The sequence below is a fragment of the Lycorma delicatula genome, chromosome 7 (genome assembly GCF_047948215.1).
Source record: "Lycorma delicatula isolate Av1 chromosome 7, ASM4794821v1, whole genome shotgun sequence".
Lineage (NCBI taxonomy): Eukaryota > Metazoa > Arthropoda > Insecta > Hemiptera > Fulgoridae > Lycorma > Lycorma delicatula.
Window position 1 is genome coordinate 111015238 of NC_134461.1, and position 27780 is coordinate 111043017.

Here is a 27780-nt window from a genome sequence, read left to right on the forward strand (position 1 = left end):
TACACTATTATTGAATTTTATAATTAAAAAATACAAACTTAAGATTTTAAAACTAATATTTTGTGTCTTAATTTTTATATTTTATTTCTGATATGCAATCTCTAGATGGTGTGATCATTACTCTTCATTCTTCAAAATTCTGCAAATTAAATATGGTGGAGTTATTAAACAAAGATGAAAAAGTATTCTCATTAATAATTACTATAATGATATATATGTCAAGAGATACGATATTCGTGCATTCTCTTAAACCTGATTCACTGCAACTTGTTGCTGTTGTAAGTAAGAATATTTGCATAAATAATAATTAATATTAAATAATAACAATATTACATAACATTAATATAATGATAAATAATATTTAATTAAAACATATCATATTATTATTAACTACTAAGTTAATCCTGATATCAATTTTGAAATTATTTATCAACAGAAGGAATGTAATTATATTTAAAAAGTAATTTACCTCTTGAAGTAGTATGAATTATACAACAAAACCATAAAAATGTTATATTTTTTTAAAATAATTCAATCTCATCATTCTTCTATTACAATGGATTGGGTTTACTTACATTAAGGTAATAAATAGAAAAAAATAAATAAATAAATAGAAATGTTTACATCAAATTTATAAGGTGTGAAAAAGTAGAGATCAGCATTCAAGATCAACATTGAGCAAAACCACAAAATTGTTATATTTTGTTAAGTTATCATTAAATTTCAACATTTTTCATAAAAATGATGTGTTTTTACTTACATCAAGATAATCAATCAATAATCATTAGAAAGGTTTACATCAAATTTAAAATTTTAAACGTATTTCATCAAAAATAATGTTTTATTACTTACAATACGTAAATCCATCAATAATTATTAGAAAGCATTACATCAATTAGAATTAACATTTATTCAATCTGAAGAAGTCGAGATCAGTCACTGAGATTGAAAATGAACGAAATCATAAAATTCTTACAATTGTTTAAATAATGATTAAATTTTGTCATAAATTATATGTCATTACTTACAATCAGTTAATCAATCGATAACAATTAGAAAGTTTTACATCAAATTATAAAATTCTCATTTATTAAGTGTGAAAAAGAAGAGGTCGGCAAATGAGATTGACATAGCAGTGAACCATAAAAAGTTTTATTTTTTTAAATAATATTAAACTTTTTAAACTAATATTAAACATTTTTCCATTAAAATAAATTGGTTTTTCTCGTATTACTTTAATCAAACAATCATAATTAGAAAGGTTTACATGAGATTTTAAAATTCACATTTATTATGTCTGAAGGAGTAGAGATCGACACTGAGTGAAACGATAAAAATGTTTATTTTTTTAAATAATCATTAGATTTAACCATTTTTCATCAAAAATGATGTGTTATTATTAACATTAAATTAAACTATTGATAATAATCAGAAAGTTTTACATCAGATTTTAGAATTCACAATTATTAGGTCTGAAGAAGTAGAGATTGGCATCTGAGATCCAACATTGAGTAAAAACATAAAAATGTAATTTTTTAAAAAAATAATCATTAAACTCGAACATTTTTCTGTTAAAATAGATTGGTTTTACGTACATTAATTTAATCAATATTGGAAGGACAGGTAGAAGGAAAAAATTGTGTAGGCAGACCACGTTTGGAATATGTAAAACAAATTGTTAGGGATGTAGGATGTAGAGGGTTACTGAAATGAAACGACTAGCACTAGATAGGGAATCTTGGAGAGCTGCATCAAATCAGTCAAATGACTGAAGACAAAAAAAAATTTAATCAAAGAATAATAATTAGAATTGTTTACATCAGAGTTTTATTATAACATTATGTAACATATCATACCCTGATAACACCATACCTGATGTATAGAAATTAAAGAACCACAGCTGAATTAAATTCTAGATTGGGTAGATAATATATTGATGTATATTTTTATTATTCAAAATGTGTAAATGGATAATAGTATAAATACTGGTATAATAGAAGAAGTAAAAAAGTATTCTAACATTTATGACGTAAAATGCATATTACATTGTATTATGTAACAGTAAATAAGTTAATGTACAAGTTATATAAGATTAAAATTTATTTTATGAAAGATAAAGAAAATATGAACCTTAAACCACTCCCTTAAACAGATTTCCCTTCCCATGCATTCAATTTAAGGGAGGAGAACATTAACCATTTAATATTCTTTATGATAGAAAACCTCCACAAAAAGCTTTTAAATAAATGTATAACTCTAAAAGGCTAATACATATCAGTTTCTCATTGTCATTCAATAATGAAGGTATTAAATCATTAATGATGAAATAGGTTTTCCAAATACGTAATAATAAAGGGTTGAGCAAAATAATTTTTCAGTGGGAGTCGCAATTCTCTTTTATCATTATGATAATGAAATATGCTTATTCATTACAGTTACCATAAGATGGAAGCTTCTAATGAGTTGGTTTGCAAAGTAAACAAGATGTCACTTCATCTGGAAGTTTTTGCAAAGAAATTAATATGTTGTAAAGATACAGCTGAGTTTAATACATTCAATAAAGATACCACAAACACCAAGAAATGTGAAAAACAATTTTGTTTCAGAATAATAGACAAGCAGAATCAAAGAAAACGTGGATAAAAATTGTATGAAAAACTCAATAAATAATAAAATATATTCTAAAGATCACAGCTTTAACAATATCTTAGCCACTTTTAGGAAATTAGTCTCTGTCCTTGGACAGAAACTAGATAAAATTAGACTCTTCAATACAGGGGATATTTATATATTACACAAATTATATAAATTTATAAATTAAGACCGAATAAATCAGCTGTACTCAAGATTGCTTGGAGACTGTCACAAAATTAGACTATTAGAAACAAGAGTTTTAAAAATGTACTTAAAAAAAATATGATAGTATTGGGGGGCCAATTTCTAATAGACTTTTTAAAGTTTATAAATAAAAACAATTAGAGTTTATCCCCTCTCTTAATATTTTTTCATGGAAGGGGTATTTGTTTATTGATTTAAGGTTCACGGTATCTTTCTGAAGATAATTTTTTATCTTACCCAACAACACAAGAAGCATGCATTTGATCTAGATGAGCAATCGGAGTTAAGGGTTCAATATCTATTTATACCACTGCCATAAATGTTAGTTTTACAAGTTCTGTAAGAATTGTTTACAAATCAAAAATTTTTATTATTCTTCATTATGATGTTTTTCAATCTATTTATTTATTTTTTTACTTTTTTTTATAACTATTGGTTATGCAATAACTACTGATGACTTTTAACAATAAAAATGAGAATCTAGTTTTATGTTTTAAGAAAAGTTATTTCTAAATGATTTTTGAGTAGTTTATTGTATTCCAGTGTCTTTCAATAACTGTTTGGCATAGTTAATTTTTTTATATTGTGCATATAATATTATTTATCAAAGTTTTGAAAATAGGAATAGATCTCAGCAAATCAATATATCATTACATTAATTAAAAATTGAAAAAATTAATAATTAAAATGTTTCAAATTCTTATTTTAATAAAACTTAGTCTTGAATTAAAAGATAATTAAATAATAATTGATTCATCCATTTTATAACATTAAAATTTGATTTCGTAAGAAACTTTTGGGAAAGTAATTTTTATTTCAAAAGTTGGCAATGTCAACAGTAAACAGCTGATCAACAATTAAAACAAAAGTAAGCGACATTTTTCAAACTTTATATTCATTGTTTGAATTTGTGATAAATAGCTAACAGATGTTGAACTGTAACTGTATTAGTGTTATGTTTTTGGTTAAACTTAACTAATAAAAAAGCACAAAACCTCATCCAAAAATAATACTAAAGCAGTTACTCTTAAACATCTGTTAGCAATTTATCAAAAAATCAAACAATTAATATAAATTTTGAAAAGTGTAACTTATCTTTTTTAATTGTTGATCAGCTTTCCTAAGTTGGATTTCAATAAAAATAAAAATTACATAAAAAAATTTAAATTTCAAATATCAAAAAATGAAAAAAAGAGTAGAAAAGATTAAAAAATCACAATTTAAAAAAAACCTTATTTTAAATTAAAAAAAGTTTAATATGACTTAGAAACCTGGTTTAGTTTATTAACTTGGTTAAAAAACGACAATTTACGAAAAAAAACTCTTGGGTAAAAAAACTTTTTCAATTCAAAAATGAGTAGAAATAGTATTTTTATTTGGAGAAATAAAAACAAACAAAGGAATAGCTAATGCATTTAATGTGCGGTATCCTAATAATACAATTTACAATTTCCAGGACTGCAGTCACAAATTTAATAGAAAAATTTCAACACACTGTTAGTGTTTTAGATGATAAAAAGCCTGGCCAATCCACTATAGGTGAAGTTACTGAAGGAGGAATATTAGCAGAAATTTCTACACATAAACAATTGGCAAGAGTGATTGCATGAAATAATATTTTACCTAGATGGTAAGGGCAAAAAGTATTCAAAAACCAAACATACTATACATACAAGTTTCAATTAGTACAAGAACTTATTGAAAATGATTTTGATAGGAGGGCTGAATTCAGTGAAATTTAGGCATGGAGATTTACAGCAAAACTATTTCTTGCTTCAACATATTGTTAACTGACAAGGCCTCATTTACTTCAAATGAGGCTGTAAACAGACTTAGGTCCCAAGAAAACCCTCATTTATTTAACCTCTCTTATCAAGAAAGACTTTCAAAGAGAGAGTCAGAATATGTCAAATATCAAAAAAATTAAATTGGAACGTTCAAACATAGTTCTAGCTATCAGAAACAAACACATTGTTGACTGCCATTTTGGATTGGACATTTCGAATTTAGTTTTAATTATATCATTTTTCTCATCTCATTGAACTCTTTAAAATAATATATCAAAGACTAATGGTCCCATTTGAAATTGTTGAGTTGCCCTTCACCCCCTGTCAACCAAAGAAGAATGCCACACATCACATTCAGTTATTTCAATTCGGAAAAAATTTGAGGGCAATGTAAGTTATTTTTTAGCCACCTAGTGTATATATATATATATATATAAAACACAACAATTTTGATTCTTAGGTTGGTTATACTGATTCATACTAATAAACATAACAGTTGAGAACTTCATACTGACATGATGGACGTCGACAATATTTTTACCTTTTGTTGCATTTATAATTTTTGATTTTAAAATTCAAAATTCATTTAATATATTAATTTGTGAAGGAAATAATTATAATGCATAATACATAAATGTTCCTGATGATGGATTAATATCCGAAGTGCTAGACATAATAATAAAAATAGTTGGCAGGTGGAAATTATTATATAATTAAAAAAAAAAAATATATATATATATATACTTCTCACTTGTTACAGCTTCATCGTCATGGTCTCAGAACACCCATACAACATTATGAAAATGACCCTTATAAAGATCAAGAGAAATACTGGCCAATTGGTTTAGGTCAGCTGACAAATGTAAGTAAATTCCACAGTGTTATTTAATAACAAGAACTCTAATAACATGAAACTCTAATAACATGTGACAGTTAATGTTGTTAATTTTTTATTTATTTAAAACATGAAAGATGATTAGAATTTTTTTTTAATTTATTCATGAAGTTTCTAAACGTTATCAGCATTTAAACAAAGTTTAAATCTTAACCCTTCCAGTGATGTTAAAAAATTATTTTTATATCTTATAGACTAATTATTTATATTTTTTTAGATAAATTATTAGTCTTGCTTATTTTCATAATTATAATAATATAATATTAAAGAAAATAAAAAATTCTGTTCTAAGACTTGTTAAGCTAGTAAACATGATTTAAATTATAAAAGAAACATTAACTTGCAGCAACAGTAATGTGAGAAGTTTCACAAATAAAAATATTAACAATCTCCTTAGAAAATCAATGATGATAAATCTTGTTGAACTATTTCCTCCCTTGCTTAAAAAAAATTGTACAAATTTCAATATATATTAATATATGTGTGTAATGTGTAAGATATTAAAATAGCAAACTGTTAAAAAACAATTAGATCATACCTACTTTTAGGTAGAAGTTAATTACAATATTCAATTAATCCATCACCTTCCCCATGATGAGCACCATCATCTGTAACCCTAGTTAGTAGCAAACCTGATACTGCAGGATTAGTAGCATCAGGTAACAGGATAACCTTCTACTTACAGGATATCCTCTTAGTACTCTTATCATTCTGTAAGCCAAGGAAGAATATTTAGTGTTGTTCACTTAACAATATTTAGTGCTTCTGAATAAGTGCTCATCATAAGCATTCTCTGTTGTAAGTCCAACTTCCACATCAATGTGGGTTTTCATATGAAGCAATAACTTATGTTAGCAGCAGATATTGTTCTGATTTGATTTTGGACATGGCCAATCTTACTTACATTCATACAATTACCCAGCTTCAACACAAAAATGAATAAAAGTTTTGCCAGTGAGCTAAATTCACATGAACACATGAAAGTAGACATTATTTGAGTAGAACCACAGATCTAACCTGATGGGTCACAGGCAGAGATCAGTTGTCAGAGTCAGCATGAAAAATGCTGACTTTGTTGATCACTATAGTTTTGAAATTACTATCATCCTGTCTATCCTGAACATAGAAGTGAATTACAATCATTTAAACCCCAATTGCCGATATCCATGGTGCAAGTGATACCATCTCAGCCTTTCATCCAGAAGTCCTGGATTTGAATCCCGGTCAGGCAAGGAATTTTCACACGCTACAAAAATTGTATCTCATCCTCTCAAGTAATACCTAACAATGGTCCCAGGGGTATAAAAATAAAAAAAACACATAAAGTAAGCTACAATTAGCTGGCATGACTGATCGTGCCAGCCTATTGTAATGTTCAAGTATTGATACTTGAACATTATCTTCCTTTTATAGAATGTTAACAACCAAGACCATTTTCACCCAACCATCAATATAGCCCAGCAGCACTCTCCCTGACCTCAATCCTCTGCATGGGGTGGGATAGAACCCTACGGAGACTCCAATACATGTACAATTTCTTTTTGACTGTCCTGAAAATTTTTCCCCATAATTATATGTGAACAATAGAATAATACAATATAAGAGAGGAGTTCTCTACATATGCATGCAATTATTAACTAGTAAACAAATTTTACACATGATTTGGTTTATCAGCTTCTGTTGAATTTGATCTTACTGATTAAAATAAATTTATTTAGATGCCCCAAATTTGAAAAAATAATTGTTAATACTAAGAGATTTGTTTTTAAAAGTTATTTCTCCAAAGTCAACGAAGGCAAAAAATGGTTTGAAGGAAAATTGTAGAGAATAAAATCTCTTTCAGCAAGCCTACAACATTTCTGTACCTCAACTGAGCTTGTAAATCATTAATAGGATAACATGTTAATATGTTCACAAAGACACTATTAACATGACAATAATTTTTATTTTCCATAATAACATTGTAATCAACTTTTACATCAAAAACTGTTTACAATGTCAAAAAAAAAGAATTACAAACTGCAAGATTAACTTCCAGCTTTCTATGTTGATAACCATAATGAATTCCAATAACACTATCTGAGAATATTAAAAGCTACTAAAAATTGACTTGAAAAATGAAAATTGCATTTCCAGAATATTTTTTAATAGATAATACTGTCACTCTTTCACCACTAATATGAGATTTTACGAGATTTTATGTAAAATCTGTTTGCTATAGTATTACCTTTATGAGCGAGAGTATTTATTCTATGAGCTGTTTTGCAAACCTTGATTCTGTCATTATGCAGAGTTTATTATAATCTATATTTTAAGCTTCAAATTAAGTTATATTAACTAGTATAATCACTGTAACTTAATAAAACTTTCTTTTCATCTTTCATATATATATATATATATATATATATATATATATATATATATATATATATATATATATGTTACATATATATTTATGTTATTTGTATATATTATATAAAAGTAAAATATGTTCAGTTACGATACACAAATAAAAGTCAGGTTTCTATGACTTTGGAATATGGAACTAATTTAGCTGATATTTTCAGTCACAACAAAAAGAAATGCTTCTAAAATGCTAAACTTATTTTATGTCTTAAAAATTTTCTTTTGTAATATTTTACTGAACATTATAAAAAATCATTGTAATAGATATTTTTTTCTTAAACAAAGATTTGAAAGAGTTGCTGTACTTCAAAATACGAATAACATGGAAGGATTCTTACCTTAAACTATTCTTAATCAGTGAAGTTTCTATCCCTTTAGAAAAATTGCAGTTTTATACTACATGATTTTCTTTTATTTTGAATCATTTTTTATTCATTCTTTATGTTAACAGAAAGGAAAAAAACAACTGTATAACTTGGGAGGACAACTTCGAAATAAATACAAAACATTTATACCAAAATATTATGCAAATTCTGTAAGAGTTAACAGCAGTGATTTTGATAGAACTCTCATGAGTGTTGGAGCTTTGTTAGCTGCAATGTTTCCTCCAATACGTGAACAGATTTGGAATTTTAAACTGCTTTGGCAACCAATACCAATTTATTCTGTTCCTGCAACTCAAGATATGGTAACATTTTTATAGTTATTTCATTATCAAAAATAATAATAATATTCAGTCATATTTTCTTTGAATATATATATGTCTGGATGTGTATATTTTTTTAATGTATAAACCTTTATTTATCCACATGTTCCATTACAAGTAATACTATATGCTAAGTGTTTCTTACAACTAAATCTTAGTACATAAAATAACACCTTTTAGTTATATTATATTTGTAACATTAAGGAAATATTTTGGCTTAATTGTTCATGTTAATGAATTTTGTATCAAGCTTTTAATTTTTTTTTTTTAAACTACATTTTAAGTTAACATGTACCCTACATGCTATACATTCCTATTATAATGGAATTCTTAAATGTTTTCTATCCTATAATTTAAAACATAATTTTTTACACACTAATTTAAAACAGAAGTTTGTACACATTATATATATTGGTTATAATACTATACTTCTTTTCACAAAAGCGTGCAGCAAACAAAAACATAACAGTATGATGATTCTAATTTAATTTGATTTACGGCAATCCATCTAAGAAAAAAATAATTCTCTTTACTTTTAACATAAAAATAAAGTAAAAATAACTACTAATAAAAAATAAAAAAATTTTAATAAAATGATAAACTTACCTTAAAAATAAAAATTTTAAGAAAGTATGTTTCTACTAAGTTATACTAAAATTTCATCACGTAAAAAAGAAGAAAGTATTTGTTCCCTGAATGTATTTTTTCAATACCCAATAATATGTTATCTGTTGAACTGTTGTCATCATTTTCCAAATTTATCACACTATCTTCAATAATATTTTCACACAAACTGTCACATAAATTCTGCAGTGTAAAGGTTTTTTATTTCTAAATAAATTCTATTCTGAAAAGTAAAAACACTGTTAAATGAAAAAATTTAACTAACAAAATGGCAAAGTTTGAGGGATATATCTTAACAGCTTCTTTATGAGGAAATCACATTGTTTTCTTCATTAAAAAAATTACCCACAATTTTTACACACTGAGCCGATTTATCAAATTTTTAGTATGGGATACCACATCATGAAATTGAATACTTACAGTTGATAAAATATGCCAAATGTTAATTTATCAGATTGGAACTAATGGTAAACACTATTATCCTGTACAGCACATTGACAATCTGTGGCCTAAACAAAGCCAATCACATTGTAATGCTAACTGCTCCTCATTAAAGTCAATGGCCACCATTCTATTGTTAGGTTTGCATTAAAAATCCATCCTGACCTGACCTGGCAATCCAGTATTTTAATAAGCTGTGTGTAGACTTATTACGTGAAAAGTGATGTAGCTACCCGAGTGCTTCACATTAAGTAAGTTGTACTATATATAAGGATTTCCAAATATTAAAATAAAATTAAATTATTTTTAACTGATAAGTGTATAGTGTAAAATTTTAATCAATAAGCCAATATATCATATTTTATTTAATAATTTTACAATTAATATTTTTTTAATTAACCTTTTTACTACATTTTATTTAATTGATTTTTAAAGTTTTATTGTTGCAATTAATACCTGATTTTTTTTTTATTTGAATATAATCTTTCAGCTTAATGAATGTATTAAAACTAAATGAATTATGGATATATTTCTGTTTGTTAGTTTCACTTATTTACTAAATTTATTTTCAGTTACTTTTTATTATAATCTTTTACTTCATTTCAAAACGTTAAAAACCCTATTCAGATCTGTATATAAATATCTTCAATTATTTTATATTTAATATAAAATATATTTTTATTAATTTATATCCATACAGTGTAACTATATCTACCGAAATTTTTGATTGTAATTGAAATTTAATTTGAGGATATAATTTATTCACGTTTAATATTTCTAATTTATATAATGTTTACAAACTTTTTTATTTATTTTCTTTATGAATTTTAAACTTGAAGTCTATAAGTCTGATTTTATTATATACTTATTTTATTTTCTACAGATCATTGTTGTCCTTCAAGTAATAATATTTTTTTGAATTATTTATAACAATAACTGGAAAAATATAATTTATTTACTCCAATAAAGCCATGTATTAACTGCTTCTCTGCACTACCCTACTACTACACTCTCATGATTGACTATAGATTCTCATCCTAAAGAAAAAAACAACTTGAAGGCTAGATTATGGAATCATGTTTTGTAATTTATGGTTATAATTTTTATTAAAAAAATGGTAATTTTTTTTATTAGTTTTTAATGTCATCAAAATGTAGTATTCATATAGAGTAGTTATTTAAAATCTCATTTCAAAGATATTTAATTTTTATTTTATTGTTTCTGTATAATGCCTTTGCATATTCTTGTATGGTTCTTTTATTTTTTATTAAGGTCTGAATACACTGTTTTTAGCCACCAATATGAGCTGTAATTCATGTTCCTACAATGATAAACTGTTCTTTACCACTAGCCATCATTTTCCTAATTCTTGGTTAATTCTTTCCCAATTTGTGTTATATGGTTAACAGTTGGATGATCCCACTAACAGACTAGGTGAATGTTAATAGTGCCAGGACATTCAAAACTAGTGGGGGATACACCATCACATTTCTAATGTGTAAACATTCATGTGACCGAGATGAATTGTTGACATTTATTTCACTAAATCAGTGTTATTGACACTGAAAACTTTGGGAGTTTCTGTTCTGCCATTCTGTATTTACATTGAAATATAAAGATTACAAGTTTTTTCAAACATTACTCTTAAAGTGACTTCAAAAGATATTACCTAATTACATTGAAATCAAGTCACCTTAACCTTTACCACTTGAATTTTTTTACTAGGGCTTGCCTTCCACTCATAATTAAAATTGGTTTACCTTCTGATCTAAATGGTCAAGCTTGACAGCTACATCCCATGATACTTATAATAAATTGTTGTTAATATTAGAAAATATATATTTATATCAGAATTGAATTTTTTTTTTAATTTTTTTTAGGTCTTGCATGCTAAATATATACAAAAAATTAAATTATTTTTACCTTGTACAAATTTTATTACAGCTTTTATATTCACATATTACTTTTGCATAAGCTAAATCTCATAGTTTATATTATTTACAAAAATATTTACATTATTTTACATTTTCCTTAGTCACTTATAAGTCTCTAGAGTATGATATTATTCAAAACATAATCCTGGATGTAAATCTGGCAGACAGAGAGACAAGTCTTAAAATAATAAACTGTCTGGCGCCAATCTTTCATATTTCTACCACTGCACAGTCTTTCGTTTTGCTTTCTTCATCAGCGTAAATGAAATGTGGTTTACCATTGACTCTGTCTTCTTTGTCAGTTGAAAGTCTTCCACATTTCTGACCAGAAGAGTTGTGGAAGTCACTAAATAAATTTTTTATCAAATCAATGCGCATTGCTTTTTGTTTTATAGGTTTCAACTGAAACAATAATTAGCTATTTATAACTGCTATATCCAGAAGCCAAAAGAAAATTTTTCTCCACCATTTGACAGACCAGTGTTTTAACTATAAGCAGCAGAGTATTGGTCTGCCAAGTCAACTCCACCCATAAATTCATTACATTTACAAACAACCACTGGTTTCCTGATTTGTATTATTGTTTCACCTTTGTCTCTTCTTTGAATTTTGTGCAATTTATTGTTGTATAGAGTTGAAATCATTGTAACAGGGCATTTACCCTACCAAGATAAAACCACTACTATGTCATTCTTTCAATAAGACCCTTTCTTCATCTTTTTCTTTGTATTTTATACCAACTGGTAAGCCTTTTCTGTTACTTTGTATTGTTCCAGTTGAATGTACCCCTAATTTTAGGAGTTCAACAGACAGTTTAATACTAGAATAGAATCTGTCTGTGTAAACATGGAATCCCTTTCCAGCAGTTGAATGTGACAGTTTGTTTACTAAATGTATTACTACCTGAGAACTAAGTGGAAGGTCTGATCTATCCGAATATTTGGTGGTAGTTTGAGACCAAAATATGGCTCAAAAGCATACATATAACCAGTAGAAGACTCCGCCAACACATAAACTCTTATACACCACTTCAGTGGATTGTACATTTTTGCAAAAAGTCTCTCCTTGAAACCAACAGTTGACTTGTCAACACATATGTGCTCATCAGGGACATACTAATGAACAAAATTTTCTGACAGGTAACTCACAATATTTTATATCTTTTGACCTATTGTCATCCCTGCTTGTTCTGATGATTGAGGAGACATAAAAGTTCCAGAATATCTGGAAAAATCTTTCACAAGAAAAACAGCTTTGAAAAACTGCTGAGCACACAACCAGTCATCAGTAAAACAATCCTGCGAACCAGGTTTTTGTTGCATTACCATATTCAATATTACGCCATTCTAATATCATCATTGCAAAGAAATAATGAAGAGACCATTTCAAACAAAAAACAAAGCAGAACACCACATAATATTTCACTGAACGTAAACAAAAAACTCTGCTTATAAATCAGCTGTTGTAATGCCAACGTTCATAAAAAATATAATAATTAAAGTAAAATACAGTTACTAATTTACTGAAATAATTAAATTTAAATTACAAAATAAATAATTTTAAAATCATTAATACGACTTGACTAAAAGAAAAAATAAGTTTCAAGATATGGAATGAATAACATAAAAGTTATTAGTAAAAATGATCGATTCCAAAGCATTGTTCAATAAATAGTTCAACTACAGTTGTAAAGAGTGCAGCACAAACTGAACTAATAGTCTATGTAGTTAGAATTTTATTTAGGACAATTCAAACAACGAGAAAGCGTGATTAAAACAGTTGTTCAGTGGGACTAGACATGTGAGTAGAAGGGTAGAAATGCAATTTCAAGTCCAGTTGCACATACGAGCCCTAAGGGTTAATAAGAGATGGTTTTCATTGTTTCAAAATGTTTGAAAATAAAAAAACTAACACTTTAATGACATAAATGCGTGAAAAGCGCATGCGATGATGAATTAGATACTGTAAATTATAAAAGTTAATAATAGTTATTCTATTATTATAGATTTACTGATCGATTCTACTGTTAGACTTTCTGGAAAAGTTAATAAGTTTTACAGCAAATTTTTTGGAACATATTACATTATCCCATCTTCAGTGGAGTGACCACTGAATGGAATAACAGTGACCTATTTATTATTAATGGTTTGTCTTGAAGTAGTAAGCCAGACTTTATAAAACAAATAATTTGATTTAAATTATGTTTAATTTGTTTTTTGTCAAATGTAGTTGAACAATTTTTATGACTATTCAATGTTGTTTTTAGGTAATTTCACCACTAGCTCCTTGTCCCAGTTTTTGGACGGAACATAAAAAAGTACTTTCAGAGATAACCAGTAATGAAACACCAGAAGACAAAGAACTATATAAATATTTGACAAAATATACAGGGGAAAGCATAAATACAATTTGTGATTTGCAATATATATATGACACTTTACTAACTGAAGTAAGGTTTTTTTTTAATTGTAGTAGTTAAAAATAATAAATTTTAATTATTAAAGGACAATATTGTGATAATCTAGAGATGGATACTTTCATAGCCAAGATGGTGGTACAGTTTTGTTGAAACAGAAAATTAAACTTGAAAAGAGTTAAAAAATTCTACTACTGTACTGTTCCAGAAAATAATTTTGAGCTTTATGGGTATATTCTGTTTGGCAAGTTCTGCATTTCTAGTATTTTTGTTTAATTCATTTTTATCAAGTAATTGAAACATTTTTAATGAATATTTAATTCATAATATCAGAAGAGATGATTCATAAATATCAGTCTGTAAATAACATTTTCATGTTACTTTCGTAAAGAACAGGATTTTATAATCCAGTTGACCACCTGAGATTTCAGATAATGGAATGAACAGCATTTTAGGGTTTACATCCACTGACTGTAGTAAGATTCTGGTCTAGAGGTTAGCGATTAATGCATTTTTAATTTCATTTATCTCGCTGAAACATAAAATGTGTGAATGCTTCTTGGTAACAAAGGAAACCCTAACAATAATATTTTATTGTTTTTTTTTTTAATTACAATTGTTTATAATATACTACACATAGCATTTGAAAACTTGAAATTATATAACAATTTGTATTTACAGTGTTTAATGGTAACTGTTAGAGATGTCCAAGTAACAGAAAAACCAACATAAAAATATGACCTAAAAGAACCACCATGAAATATTAATTTTGCTCTTAGTGTTTGTTGCAGTTAAGCCGATGAATTATACATTTTTTTGGTTGTCTGAACTTTGACATTTTCATATTCCTTACTGTTCATAAGCATAGTACTGCTTACCATATCCATACTGTTCTTACCATAGTATAAACATTTCTTGTAAATATTTATTGTCCTAACATGATTCAAACTGTTCAGCATATTAACATGAACTTTTTTCCCAAAGTCACATTAATTACTCTTACTACACTTATAAGTTCTTAGGTTATTTTCAACTATGCTGGGATTAAATTGTTACAAATTTTCTTGACTAGCCAAGAATTGACTCAACCTTTGATTGAACAAGCAGGTACACATTATTATCTGTTCCTTTATGACATGTCACATTAGTGTGCCTCAATTTTATGACTGAAGTTTGAAACCTTCACATTGTGTGTAAAAGTATGCAGTAAAATATTTTTTTATGTAATTACCAACAATGAGCAAAATAATTTAATTATTTTTATTATCTAAAATGCAAAACCTTAACACTCAATTTTTTCTTTTTGATTTTGACCTCTGAAAGATCGTGTTACAATTTTCACCTTCTTTGCAGTTTTCTGCCCAATATTCTTACATTCTTTGAGCTTGCTCTCTTCTTTCTTTCGATCATTTTTGATCACCATTATCTTTATCCCTTTCTTTTTCTTGAAAATCCAGTTTTCTCTTCATAAATTTTTCTATCTGACATTTCATATTCTGAGATATTTTGGTTTTTGAGATTGATTTTAACCTCTTTCATTCAATTAATTTCAGTTTTTCTTATATAAAAATAATTAAATATTTGTTTTGTAAGACAATTATTGACCATTCTAAAAAGGTGTCCAAAGAAAAATAATCTTCATTTTTTAATTGTAAAAATTATTCATCTTTTTGTAAAAACTATACCCACCTAGCGGGTATAGTTTTTACAAAAATATTTCTTTTCACGTAACTAATATTCATATTCTGAATATGAACCAAATCAGTACATAAATATAATTTTTCTAAATATCTCAACCCCAGCACCATCTAGCGGGTTCATTTTTTGCAGAGATAATTCTTTCCATGTAAGTAACATGTATTCTGAATATGAGGCAAATCAGACCATAAATACAATTTTTCAAAATATCTCAACGCCAGCGCCACCTAGCGAGTCCAAACTAATTCAGAAACCTTCCCTGGTATACATCCAACCATTCCCCAAAGTTTCATTGCTATCAGATGAACGGTTTAAGAAGGCATAAGAGACATACAGACAGACAAACATTCATTTTTTATATATATATATATATATATATATATATATATATATATACAATGTTAATAAATTAAAAACCTTTATTATCTACCATGGTATGATAATACCATGTACCAGTATGAAAATGCATTTCAATAATGTTCACTCTATTCATAGAATAAAACTTTTTACCTTTCCAGAATTACAATTATAATTGTATTGAACTGTGAAGGAAGTAATTTAATCATTTATAGAGATTGACTATGTGGCAATATAAAATGATTTCACCCCATAGACAGACATGCATGTGTACACATTATATTCAGACATGTAGCAAATCTTAGAAATATAATAAAATGATAAACTTAATAATTTCTAGGAACGTAATGGATTTATCTTACCAAAATGGACAATACCAGTTTTTCCTGACAGAATGAAAGACAAAAGTAATCTCTGTGCTTTAAGTTACACTGCAAATGATATTTTAAAAAGATTTTATGGAGGTAATTTAAAAAAAAAACAAACTTGTATTTTTAGCTGTAATTATTTCTATTGATTATTAAATTTGGTTTATCTGGTATGGGTTTGAATGCTAGACTATAGATATGATGTACTTTGGTGGTTGGGATTTAATTAATCATACATTTCAGGATTGGTTGACGTGAGCCTGTTCTAGACTACATGTTTACCATTACATTTACACTTATATTTTTCTACATCTGCTGCTACATCAAGCCTTGCAAGCTGGTAGCAGTAATTGCTTTTGTCTGTACACATATATCCAGACCAACAGTAGGTGGAAAACTGATTGGAAAAAACAATCAAATTTTGTCCAATCAACTTTACTTGCTCCTTAGTTAATGTCATATGAGTATTATGACTATTGATATATTCATTTTATAATTATTTTAAAATTCTAAACTTGAAAAAACTCATTTTTGAAATCAGTAAAAATTGAAAGTAGCAAAGGTTGTATAAATACAAGTAATATAATTATTTCTTTCGATCAACCAGCAATCATTTAATATAAACAATAATACTTAAATTCTGTTACAAATGATAATTTAATGAGTAATACTACCAGCAGAGTAATCATTTTTATTAAAATATACTTGAGAAATAGTAATAAATATATCCAATATAACTGAATATCTAAAAATAAAAATAATCTCTAAATAAAAATAAAAATAATAATAATGTCTAATAATAAAAATAAAATAAAGTAATACATTTTTATTATTTATTTTTATTATTTGTAAAAAAAAAATGAAAATAAATTATTAAAAACAAATATTTTAAAACTATCTCTATTCTAAATCTATTTTACAATTTCAGTTGAATTGGTCATTTTGTTACATCAGTAGACTTAAATCACTCCTTTATCTGATAATTCAGAAAAAATTCTAAATAATTTGAGACACCAAAAAAAGTACGAGTAAGTGGATATATACATGAAAAGTGCTACTAATGCTACTCTTATAACTTAACTTCTCCTTTACAGTATCAATGCAGTTTTTTTTTTTTTTTAGTACATAGAAAGATAGAACTTATATACCAGTACATTTAAAATATCATCAATACCATCTATACAAGTATTTAAACATAATATTCCATATTAATTTTAATTCAGCTTAGAACATCATAGAGTGAACATCAGCACAGACTTTCATTAAATATTTAGTAATTTAAAATAAGGTTAGAAGAATGGAAACTTGAGTACAGTAAATGAAGTAAGACTTTTTAATAATAAAGATGAGAAAATCAGGTTGAAAAAAGTTTTTTTAAAAATAAAATTAATCATTTATTAAAGCAGTTAAAGTTTAAACAAATACAAAAATATACTGTGCTGAAGCAGGTAGCAGGTGTCATGTTTTTAAATGTAGTAGTTCAGTATCATACAAAACAAGGGTTGTAATACAAAATAATAATAAATTCTTTGTTTTTATTAGTATACTGTTTAACTTTTTCTATTGTTCACTGCTTGTTCATGTGGAAAAATATTATGTATTAGGTACAAATACAGTGAAATTTTGTTATTATTGTTCCTTCTTCAAACAAAGCTTGGTGGCCTTCATGATTATTTGTAGCTTATCTGCTTTAAATAATTGATTTTATTTATAATTAAACCCTTTTCTAAAATTGTACAGCTATGTTACTCTTCATCATCCTACATGTCACTTTCCAAATTTTGTACTTTCATCAGATGATTTTGTAACAACATAAAATTAAAAAACAAATATGAAACAGCTATAGGGAATTTATCACTAAATGAGCTTAATTTATCATTAAGTAGAATAAATGAGAAAATTGTAATAATAGAAAACTTTTTTCAGAAAAATAACCTAGTTTTCAAGGGAACTTGGTTTTTTGTTATGAGGAAAACTCTGTACAAAGTAAAGTTGGTGTAATTTGCACAGATGTTTTGGTAACAGAAAGAGAGGAAAAAATTATATTTATAGGATGAATAGGCAAAAATTTACAGAATATAATTATATTAGTAAATTACAAGAATAGTGGGAATGTGGGGAAATTTTGAAGATATATAGGTATTTAAATGGATTGGGTATCAAAACTGATAAGAGACCTCAGCAAAAATATGAGAAATAAAAGAACATCATTAATATTACACAAGAAATCTGAGGTAAAGAATGTAAAAATTAAAATTAAAAAAAAGAAAGTAAAACAGTAGGAAACTCTGAACTTATCTCAGTAGATTCAAATCATAAAAGTTCAGAATTGTTGAGGACTTAGTGGAGAATCAGTGAAAAACTAATTAATAGAATTTTAAGGGAAGTTGGTGATTGTGATTATATGGTGAGAAAAAATGTACCAATTAAGTCAGGATTAACTGCAAAAAGAGAATAACCAGCATAAGTTAGATCTAAACAACATTAAAAAAATATATATATGGTTATAATTTCAAGGCATTAAAAAATAATTCTAAGATGAATGAATTGTGTATGAAATTGAAAATGTAGAATGAGATACATTAGGTTTGGCAAAAGTAAGAAGTGAGAAGCAGTACATAGACTTAGAAAAAGACAATAGTATATTTTAATGAACAAATCCTTCTTAGGGTGGAGAAGGATTTTTAATTAATTAAAGCAGCAGTAAGAATACATTAATTGAAGAATATATTAGCCTAGAAAGCAAACACTCCTAGAACATAACAATTAATATCTAGGATAGAAAATGGAAAACCAAGGCTGAAATTTGTACTAGTGTATGCACCAACCTCAACAGCAGTAGAAAGTAATATAGAAGATTTTTATGATAATTTGAGAATGGTACTAAATGAAGAAAGTAAATATATAGCAATAAAGGGAGATTTTAATAAAATAGGAAATAAAAAGAGTGAGAAGGTAACAGAACAATTTGGCTTGGGAGAAAGAAATGAACAAGAACAATTAATTGAATTTACTAAAGAAAATAATCTGTATGTAATGAATCCATTTTTCATGAAAAATTAAAATAAATGGACATGGATTAGTTTGAGTAAACAAAAAATAAGATTGATAATTTTATTTCAAATAAGAAAGTGATTGTACAGGATGTTGATAAGAGAAAAATAAGATTAGGTAATGATCATAAAATGTTAAGGATAGTATAAGGGATTAAAGAGCAGTTGGAAAAATAGATAGCAAAGCATAAAAAGAGAAAATCAAAAACAGAGAAGATGAAATTTTTGAATTATCAACAAATCCTAAAAAAGAGCCTCAATAAGTTGGGATTGAACAGAAAGGGATGTAGATAGAAATGATGTATTATTTAGTTATACATGGTAAGAATTTAATGCAAAAAGGAATAAAATGAAAAGAAGCAAAACAAAAACAAAGTACACAGAGCTGTCAAAATTATCAGAAAAAAATGGAAGTAGTGCTGGCTAAAGAAAACATCGGATGAAGTCTCTTCTAGTAGAAGAGACTTCAAAGGCAGAATAGAAGCATAAAATTATATATGAGGAAACAACAATTAAAGAGTTTGATGGAAGATTGGACTACGTGCAAATGTTCTGAGAAAATATCAACAAAAATCTTACTGTCAATTTAAAAATTTATTTGTTACAATTTATAGGCTATTTCTTTACTTAATCAAAACTTGTACCTGTTGTTTTGTAAAATTAATTAATTTTAATAGAATTAAATTTCCTCAGTTGAAATAACATTTATAGATTTTATAAAAAACTTTCTACAGGGCCCCTTTTTCCTTCACAATGATGTTGATATATTGGACATATTTATTCATCATTATTTATTGATTCCTTATAAAAAATTTGGAAAATATACATCTAACTCATCATTGCATATTTATAAAATTGAAAAATAATTGTATTTTTATTTGCTTTCAACACCATCCTCAATACCATCATTAGATATGTTCTTATCAGAATTTAAAACATTCTGGATTATATCTTCATAAAATGTAATTTTTATTTATAGGCAAAAAACATGTAAGAGATCTTATATGTTTTTTACTGTTGAATATCAACAGCAAAATCTTCAAATTTTGCTGTTGAAAGTATCCCTTAAGCATCCAGCTCAAAATCTATTTTATCATTTACAACGCATGATTTAAGAAATAGAAATGGCATAGGTCCCACAATACATTTATAAGTTTTGAGTGTCAGTACAGTTCCATTAATAGTATTCACAATTTTTACTTATTTCTGAATTGAAAACAAGTCATTTTTGTTTTCGTAAAAAAATATTTTTTCAGGACCAGATGATACGTTTTTGATAATAGAGTTTCCATGCTTAATGTTAAATACTTCTGGATCATCACAACAGTTTTTTTAAAATAACTATGTATTTTTTGATACTAAATATTTTCAATCATCTGTAATTTTTTGGTGTACATGCTAAAGTTTCAATCACATTGGTCATAGCTATGGCCTCGTAAAGGGAATATTTGGATCACTGTTATCTTTTTAGTAAAAGCTAACAGACTATAAAATTTTGACATAATCAGATTTTTATTTTGGTCCCCAGCCACATCAGATAAAAAAATAATGGATTTAAATATTGGATACAGCTTTTCTGTCACAAAATCAAGTAATAGTGAACATACTGCATTTGCACCTTTTTTTGATTCATATTCATAATAGTAGTAAAATGTACTACCTTTTGTCATTACGAAGGTAAAGATTAAACAAAACATCTACAATGATCTTTTGTAAAATTGGCTTGTACAGTTTAGTCATGGCAGTGGCTAATTTTGAGAGTGGTGAATGCATCTTCCCAAATCAGCTGATCTGGAAGTTGAGAGTTCCAGTGTCCAAGTCCTAGTAAAGGCAGTTACTTTTATACAGATTTGAATACTAGATTGTGGATACCAGTGTTCTTTGGTGGTTGGGTTTCAATTAACCACACGTCTCAGGAATGGTCGACAAGATTACACTTCATTTACACTCATACATATCCTCTGAAGTAATACCTGAATGGTAATTCCCAGAGGCTAAACAGGAAAGAGAAAGAAAGAAAAGTGGCTGATTTTGAACAAAATTAAACTCTACCATCAAAATATTATTCTTGTCAAGTCCTTTGGAAAAAGTAATAGTCTTTTTTAACAGAATTGAGTGTTTTAAATTTTTTTAGATGTCGTATTGTAATTTCAAAGGATTCAACAGATCATTTTCTAACAAAACAGAAGTTTTTGAGCAAAAATCACTTTTTGTAAGTTTAAAAGAATAGCCTAATTTTTTAAAATACTTATAGGAATGGTATCTCATTCTAAGATTCTTCCCCATTGTTTCAACATAATATTGTAACATAATTTTATATGTAATATATGTTTTCAACATAATTTTAAAAGTTGAGTTAAGAGTACATCAAGTTGTAGATTTTCAAAATATTTTCTTTTCATTTTTTTTTTTTAACTCGTGGTGAGATTCTTTGTGAGGGATTGTTAGCAAATGATTCTTAATTGAAATCCAAATATTCTGTTCTATTTTGTGAGGATGGTTATGATGAGTCCCTTGCCTTTCTTTAAAGCCCATGTTTTCAACAATTTTCTGCTATATTATTGTAAGTTGTTTTATAGAAATTTTAAACAAGTTTCTTAGGAAGCTTCTATAAACTTTCGTCATGCTTTCCTTCATGAACAAGATTATATTTCCAAGATAAGATTACATTTATGAGGATTTTTATTTTCAACCTTACTTTGTTGAACATCTTTTCATTTAAGCATTTTGATAAATGTTCATCTTGTTGTTTCCCACTTTTCATTGTCACTTTTTATTTGTAAAATGTAAAAATGTAACTTTTCATTTAGTCACTTATTTTTTGATGGCAGTTAGACTTACAACAGTTCATTATCACATAAATTTTAAACACTCTCATGAACTCATTTGCAGTAACCTGTATATCCAGCCTATGGCATAAGTAATACAGACATGAAGAGCAAACAATGCAGCTCGATAAATACTGTTGCTGCAAAATTTTTAATAGACATATAGAAATAATTAATGGTAGGCTTATAGAAGAAAACATGGCAGAAACAAATAACACTTTGATGGAAAAAGGGCCTTTTGTGGTTAAAGCTCTTTTTCATCAAACTCCTCAAGAAGAAGAAATGAGAATAACTTAATAGTATTTATCAGTAAATGTTATAGAAATTAAGGAAACAATAGAAGATTTGAAAAAATATGGTGATATTATTGGACTAAGAATAAATTGTAAGAAAACAAAATAATACACATTAATGAAGAGGTTTCAAAGTTAAACTAAGAGAAAATAGAGATTGTGTACTATTTTACATGTCTGGGACAATTAATTCTGAATTCAGGACAACATGAGATATTGAGAATAGAACTTGTCTGAGAGCATTTAACAAATTTAATACATATTTAGATGACTTACAAGGAAACTTTGAAATATGTATCTTTCCAGTACTGTTACGTGGAATAGAAAACTTCGGACTTGACAGACAAGATCATAAATAAATGAAAATTTTAATAAAATTAGCTTGTACCAAATCAAGGACAAAAAGAGTAAGGAATGGATATAAAGAAAGAGACAGTGCTAGAAGATATGGGTAAAATAATTTGTGAGAACTAAGCAGAACACCTGATAAGAATAACAGAAGAGAAGAGGTGAAAAAAGATAGTAGAATGATATCTGATGACCTCTTAAAGAAGTGCAGGAAGATCATCTGACAATTCAGAAGCTGAATTCAAGAAGTGTGTAGAGGAGTAGTATGGCATCTACTAATTAAAGATAAGAAAGAATGGGATAAAATGAAGGAGGAATATAAGGTGTCATGTAAGGATTAGGAATGAACAGTAATGTGAGAAGCAAAGTAAAAAAGTTTATACAATTTTAAAAGAATATAAACACCAATAATAAAAATCAGAATTCTGATATATAGTAACTGAACTCTTAAAGTCATGTCATAAGTCAATTTCTTATTACATCTGTTGTTGTGCATATAAAATGTGTAATAAGTATATTTTATGAGTATAAAATTGTACATAATGATAAATCGCAATAAATAAAAAAAATTAATGAAAAACTCATTAATTATATTTTATTGTTAAGTTTACTTTTATAGCACAAATAATTTGCTAATTTCAAAAATTAAATGAACTATTATGTTGAACAATTGAACAGAGCTTCTTTAAAAACTTTTTTAAAATCACTCAATCCTTAAAAAATTTTATCCTTTCTTTTTACCTATTTTTTTAAACATGTTTTTTAACACAGATAAATGCAGATACACATAATGCACACAGCATGATACACAGATACACATGCAATAGCAGTGAGGTTAACATAACCTCGTATAGCAGTGAGGTTACACAAGGTTTTACAGAAGTAGAAATTTTTGTCAATAAAAAATACCCATAAAATACTATTTAAATTCTGACATGTTGATGATATTGAGAATTTTATGATGGAAATTAAAAATAAATCCAATAATGTTTTAAAAACTAATTTCTAATATAAATTAAATTCACCTATGTAATTAGTAATAATAATAAAATTAGTTTTTTAACTATTAAAATCATTAATATTTTAAATAATATATATCCTTACATAAAACCTGCGTATTATAATTTATACCAAACAATTCTGAGTTATTAATAGTTTCATTAAACTAGCATTCTACAATATGATGAACAGAACTTTTAGAACATCACACAACATTTCTAAATAAAAATAGTAAAAGTTCTTCTGTAATTTAGCATTAGATTAAGTTCAGACATAGTTACAGATCATAAAATAATATTAAAATACCTTCTAGTATAAAAAAAACAATAAAGATTATTTTTCAAATGTTATTTCTTATAGATAGTATTTAAAGATGATGTTTAGAATCAAGTTAAGGTAGAGTAAAGACAAGGATATTTGTAAGGTTAAATTTAAATCATACTCTATGATTAAAAGAAATAGACAGAAATGAGATGCTGATGAAATCATTTGTCTTTCTCTTATCAGTCTTCTATTCACATTCATCATTAGCTTTCTATTCACTATTATTTCCTTAGAAGATAATTCAGCTGATTTCTTCTTTGGTGTGATTAAGAAAATGTTTAGTAATAGCAACATCTTTTTTAAAAATTTCATTAGGGGAGAGTGATTTAAAATTTTTCTAAATTTGTAAGTTTTTAGCAGCTTTTTTACTTATTAATTATTATCCACTTCCACCAGCAGGCCAAAAATTGTTTTTCTAGTATCCGACCAAACCACCAATGCTTGCAGTAATTGCTATAGTAATATAGAAAGAACTATCTTTGATAAAACAGTAATCTTTCTTAGAAATTACAATAAATTTATCTGTAGTGTACCATAAAGAACTTCTTTTACAAACATCTTGATTCGTCTATTTTTCAAAATTATCTGTATAGGGGTATTTACATTAACCTCCCGCCAGACAAATTCTGAGAATGAAACGCCTCAGATTTTTTTATACTTGGTTCTTCTACCACATGAGTCTCACAAGAACTAGTGAACTGAATAACTCTGCAAACTTACTGTGATATGGTTATATAAAATCACCAAATGTTCTGAGTTATAGTGTGTTCTGTAACAGGTCACACCCTGAAAAAGCTTGATTATGTAACAAGAGAAAATTTAGCTGACCTGTAAATAGATTAATTATAACAAATCTGGTATGTCACTATATCAGACACAGCAACAGAGGTGTAAATATCTGCAATGAATCTGCTACCCTCCTTTTAGTCATCTGTTACCAGGTAGGAAAAACACTACGAGAGTATTCTACAATTCTTTCCCTCAAATTATTTATATTATATTTTATTATATATATATATAGATGTGTGTGTGTGTGTGTGTGTGTGTGTGTGTGTGTGTGTGTGCACGCATGTTAATGCACGTGTGTATACAAATAAAGTATTAAAGTTTATCTTTGAAACAGTGTCAAAATCATTCAAATTTCAGGGCCTATGGTTAAAGAAATAAGTCACCAATTTAAAGAAAAGTCTGAAGGTCATATAAAAGATAAGAAACTATTTTTATATTCAGGCCATGATCTCTCAATTATAAATGTATTAAGAGCATTAGATATTAATGATTTTATACACCCAGACTTTGGAGCATCTATAATATTTGAACTGCATCAATTACAAAAAAAATATTACGTAAAAGTAAGTACTATTATAATCACTGATCTATCTTTTCATACAATGTTTAATTTAAAAAAATTATGTTTATAGTAGTTAATTTTGAAGTTGGTAAAGTTAATTATGAAAATAAGAAAATATATTTTCAAAAAATACTTCAAATAATATTTTTGAAAATAGTAAGTTATAATTATAATAAAAAATAAAATTAAATTGCATTAAAGACAAACCAGGAAAATGGTCATCTTTCATATTAACACTGGTGACAACAACTATCTCACTGTTCTCTCAGTAGAACAAATGTCTACAGAACAGAAGAGTGTACTGACACTGAAACTAACTCGAGAACTGATGAAGGACACTTTTACTGCTGAAAACTAGATGCAAATCCCACTCCAATAACATCAGTCAACTGTATTGGGATGCCAGATTGCTGATGGAGTAGTGTTTAAGTTACATAAGATTAACACATTCCTTGATTATAAAATTTATTGTATTTGGTTGCTTTTAAACAACAGAAAACTAATAAATGCACAGTAAAAATCAAAACCCTTTTCCCAAATTTGTTAAGATTAAACTTTTGTAATACTGTACTTTTTAGAAAAACATGTAAATTTTGGTAGAAAAGTTTTAAGATCATTTCATAATGATATAATTTCATGATATTTTCATAATGATATCTCTTATTGATAATAATGAGCAAATTATTATTGTTTTAATAATGGATATTCTTATTACTTCAGTCCCCAACTTAATCCAAATAATCATACATTCCAAACATTACATTCCAGTTTACACGTTCAGTTGTTTCATTACCCACATAATCATAAATATTGTTAAGTTGAATTTGTTACTTTACAGTAAAATTTTGAATTTTGATTGGATTATTACATTTTCTACGTGAACATAAATACAAAATAAACAAGAATATAATATTAATTCTCACAAATTTTAATAAATTTTACAACATAAAAGCTTTAACATTAAAGGTTCCTTAAGTGCATAAAGATTTCCTTTATTTTGAGAAAACATTCATTTCTTTTAATCTTCAGTACCTTTTTGTTGCTGTATATTTTTTGTTTTACGTTAGAGGAGAGGAAATCTCTACCAAACACCATCTGCCCTCACAGATTATATCAGGCTCTCATCAACTAAAACCCCTTTACAAAACACAAAGATTGAACCCATAAGCACAACACAATTTTCGGTGTCAATTTCAGAATAACCTGTCAGAAAGGAGCGGAAAGGAACTCAGCAAAGTCCCGCAGGTATTGATGGAACACATATATCTGCATCTGGGCCTAACCTAGCCTGGTCTAACCTAACCTGATTGACGCAGATGGTCACTTTACCACCACAAGCTGATCTCCCATCATATTGCTCAGTCCTCTTCACCACAATGACATTCCTCACCATATTGTAGACCCCATTCTATCTCTCGGCGGTAGTAAGCATGACTTCAATTACGTTGTTCATGTTTACTGGGCCCATTACCTCCCACACCATGCCCTTGGATTCATCCACCTATCGCACGGGAAAATCACATGCTCAACATCATCAAGGGTGCCACAATATGAACGCAAGTCATCTTTGCTGTGCCCTTTTCATGTACTTATATTCTTACATTGTGCACAGATGTTCGGTGTTTACTCTTCATTTTACTGTTGACAATCATTATTGTGTTGTTCAGAAACTGGCATGTCACTTACCCCAAAAATAAATAGAAAAATCTCCACTTTCCTGACTTTGAAGACAAGGAAAGACTTTGAAGTCTCTTCCTTAATCCAGTCTTCCTTAAAGAGATAAAAAAAGACATTTAATTAAAGCCCTTATTTACAATGAAACTGAGTTACATTTTAATTAATAATAGGTAACTTAAAAAGTAATAACTAATAATTATCATAGTTAATAATTTTGTTACAAGGTATTTATTTAATTTTAATTTTATTAATAAGGTATTTATTTATAATTTCTTTACGGACAGATGTTATATTCACATTCTGTTGAGGTAGAACACTATGAGTTAGATATACCTAAGTGTGCAATACCCTGCCCACTGGATGAACTGCTAAGTATAACAGAATATGTCAGATCAGTTGACTGGAGTACACAATGCTTTGAATAATGAAATCACTAA

The 27780-nt window shown here is 27.2% G+C and overlaps 1 protein-coding gene across 1 annotated transcript; it reads left to right on the plus strand.

Annotated features, from left to right (window-relative positions):
* Window positions 1-152: 152 nt before the first annotated feature.
* On the plus strand, window positions 153-27780 carry LOC142328358 (prostatic acid phosphatase-like). The gene is made up of 7 exons (XM_075372066.1): window positions 153-278; window positions 5386-5487; window positions 8378-8614; window positions 13898-14080; window positions 16443-16566; window positions 25462-25667; window positions 27628-27780. Exons 1-7 carry the CDS (start codon window positions 153-155, stop codon window positions 27766-27768), a joined length of 1119 nt encoding a protein of 372 aa, XP_075228181.1. The 3' UTR covers window positions 27769-27780.

Bases quoted from the DNA above. Each gene is read 5' to 3' on its own strand.
- LOC142328358 (XM_075372066.1), top strand. From the start codon at position 153: ATGGTGGAGTTATTAAACAAAGATGAAAAAGTATTCTCATTAATAATT. The intron at 5,488-8,377 runs GTAAGTAAATTC...TTATGTTAACAG, and splicing joins GTTTAGGTCAGCTGACAAAT to AAAGGAAAAAAACAACTGTA. The intron at 14,081-16,442 runs GTAAGGTTTTTT...AATAATTTCTAG, and splicing joins ATGACACTTTACTAACTGAA to GAACGTAATGGATTTATCTT.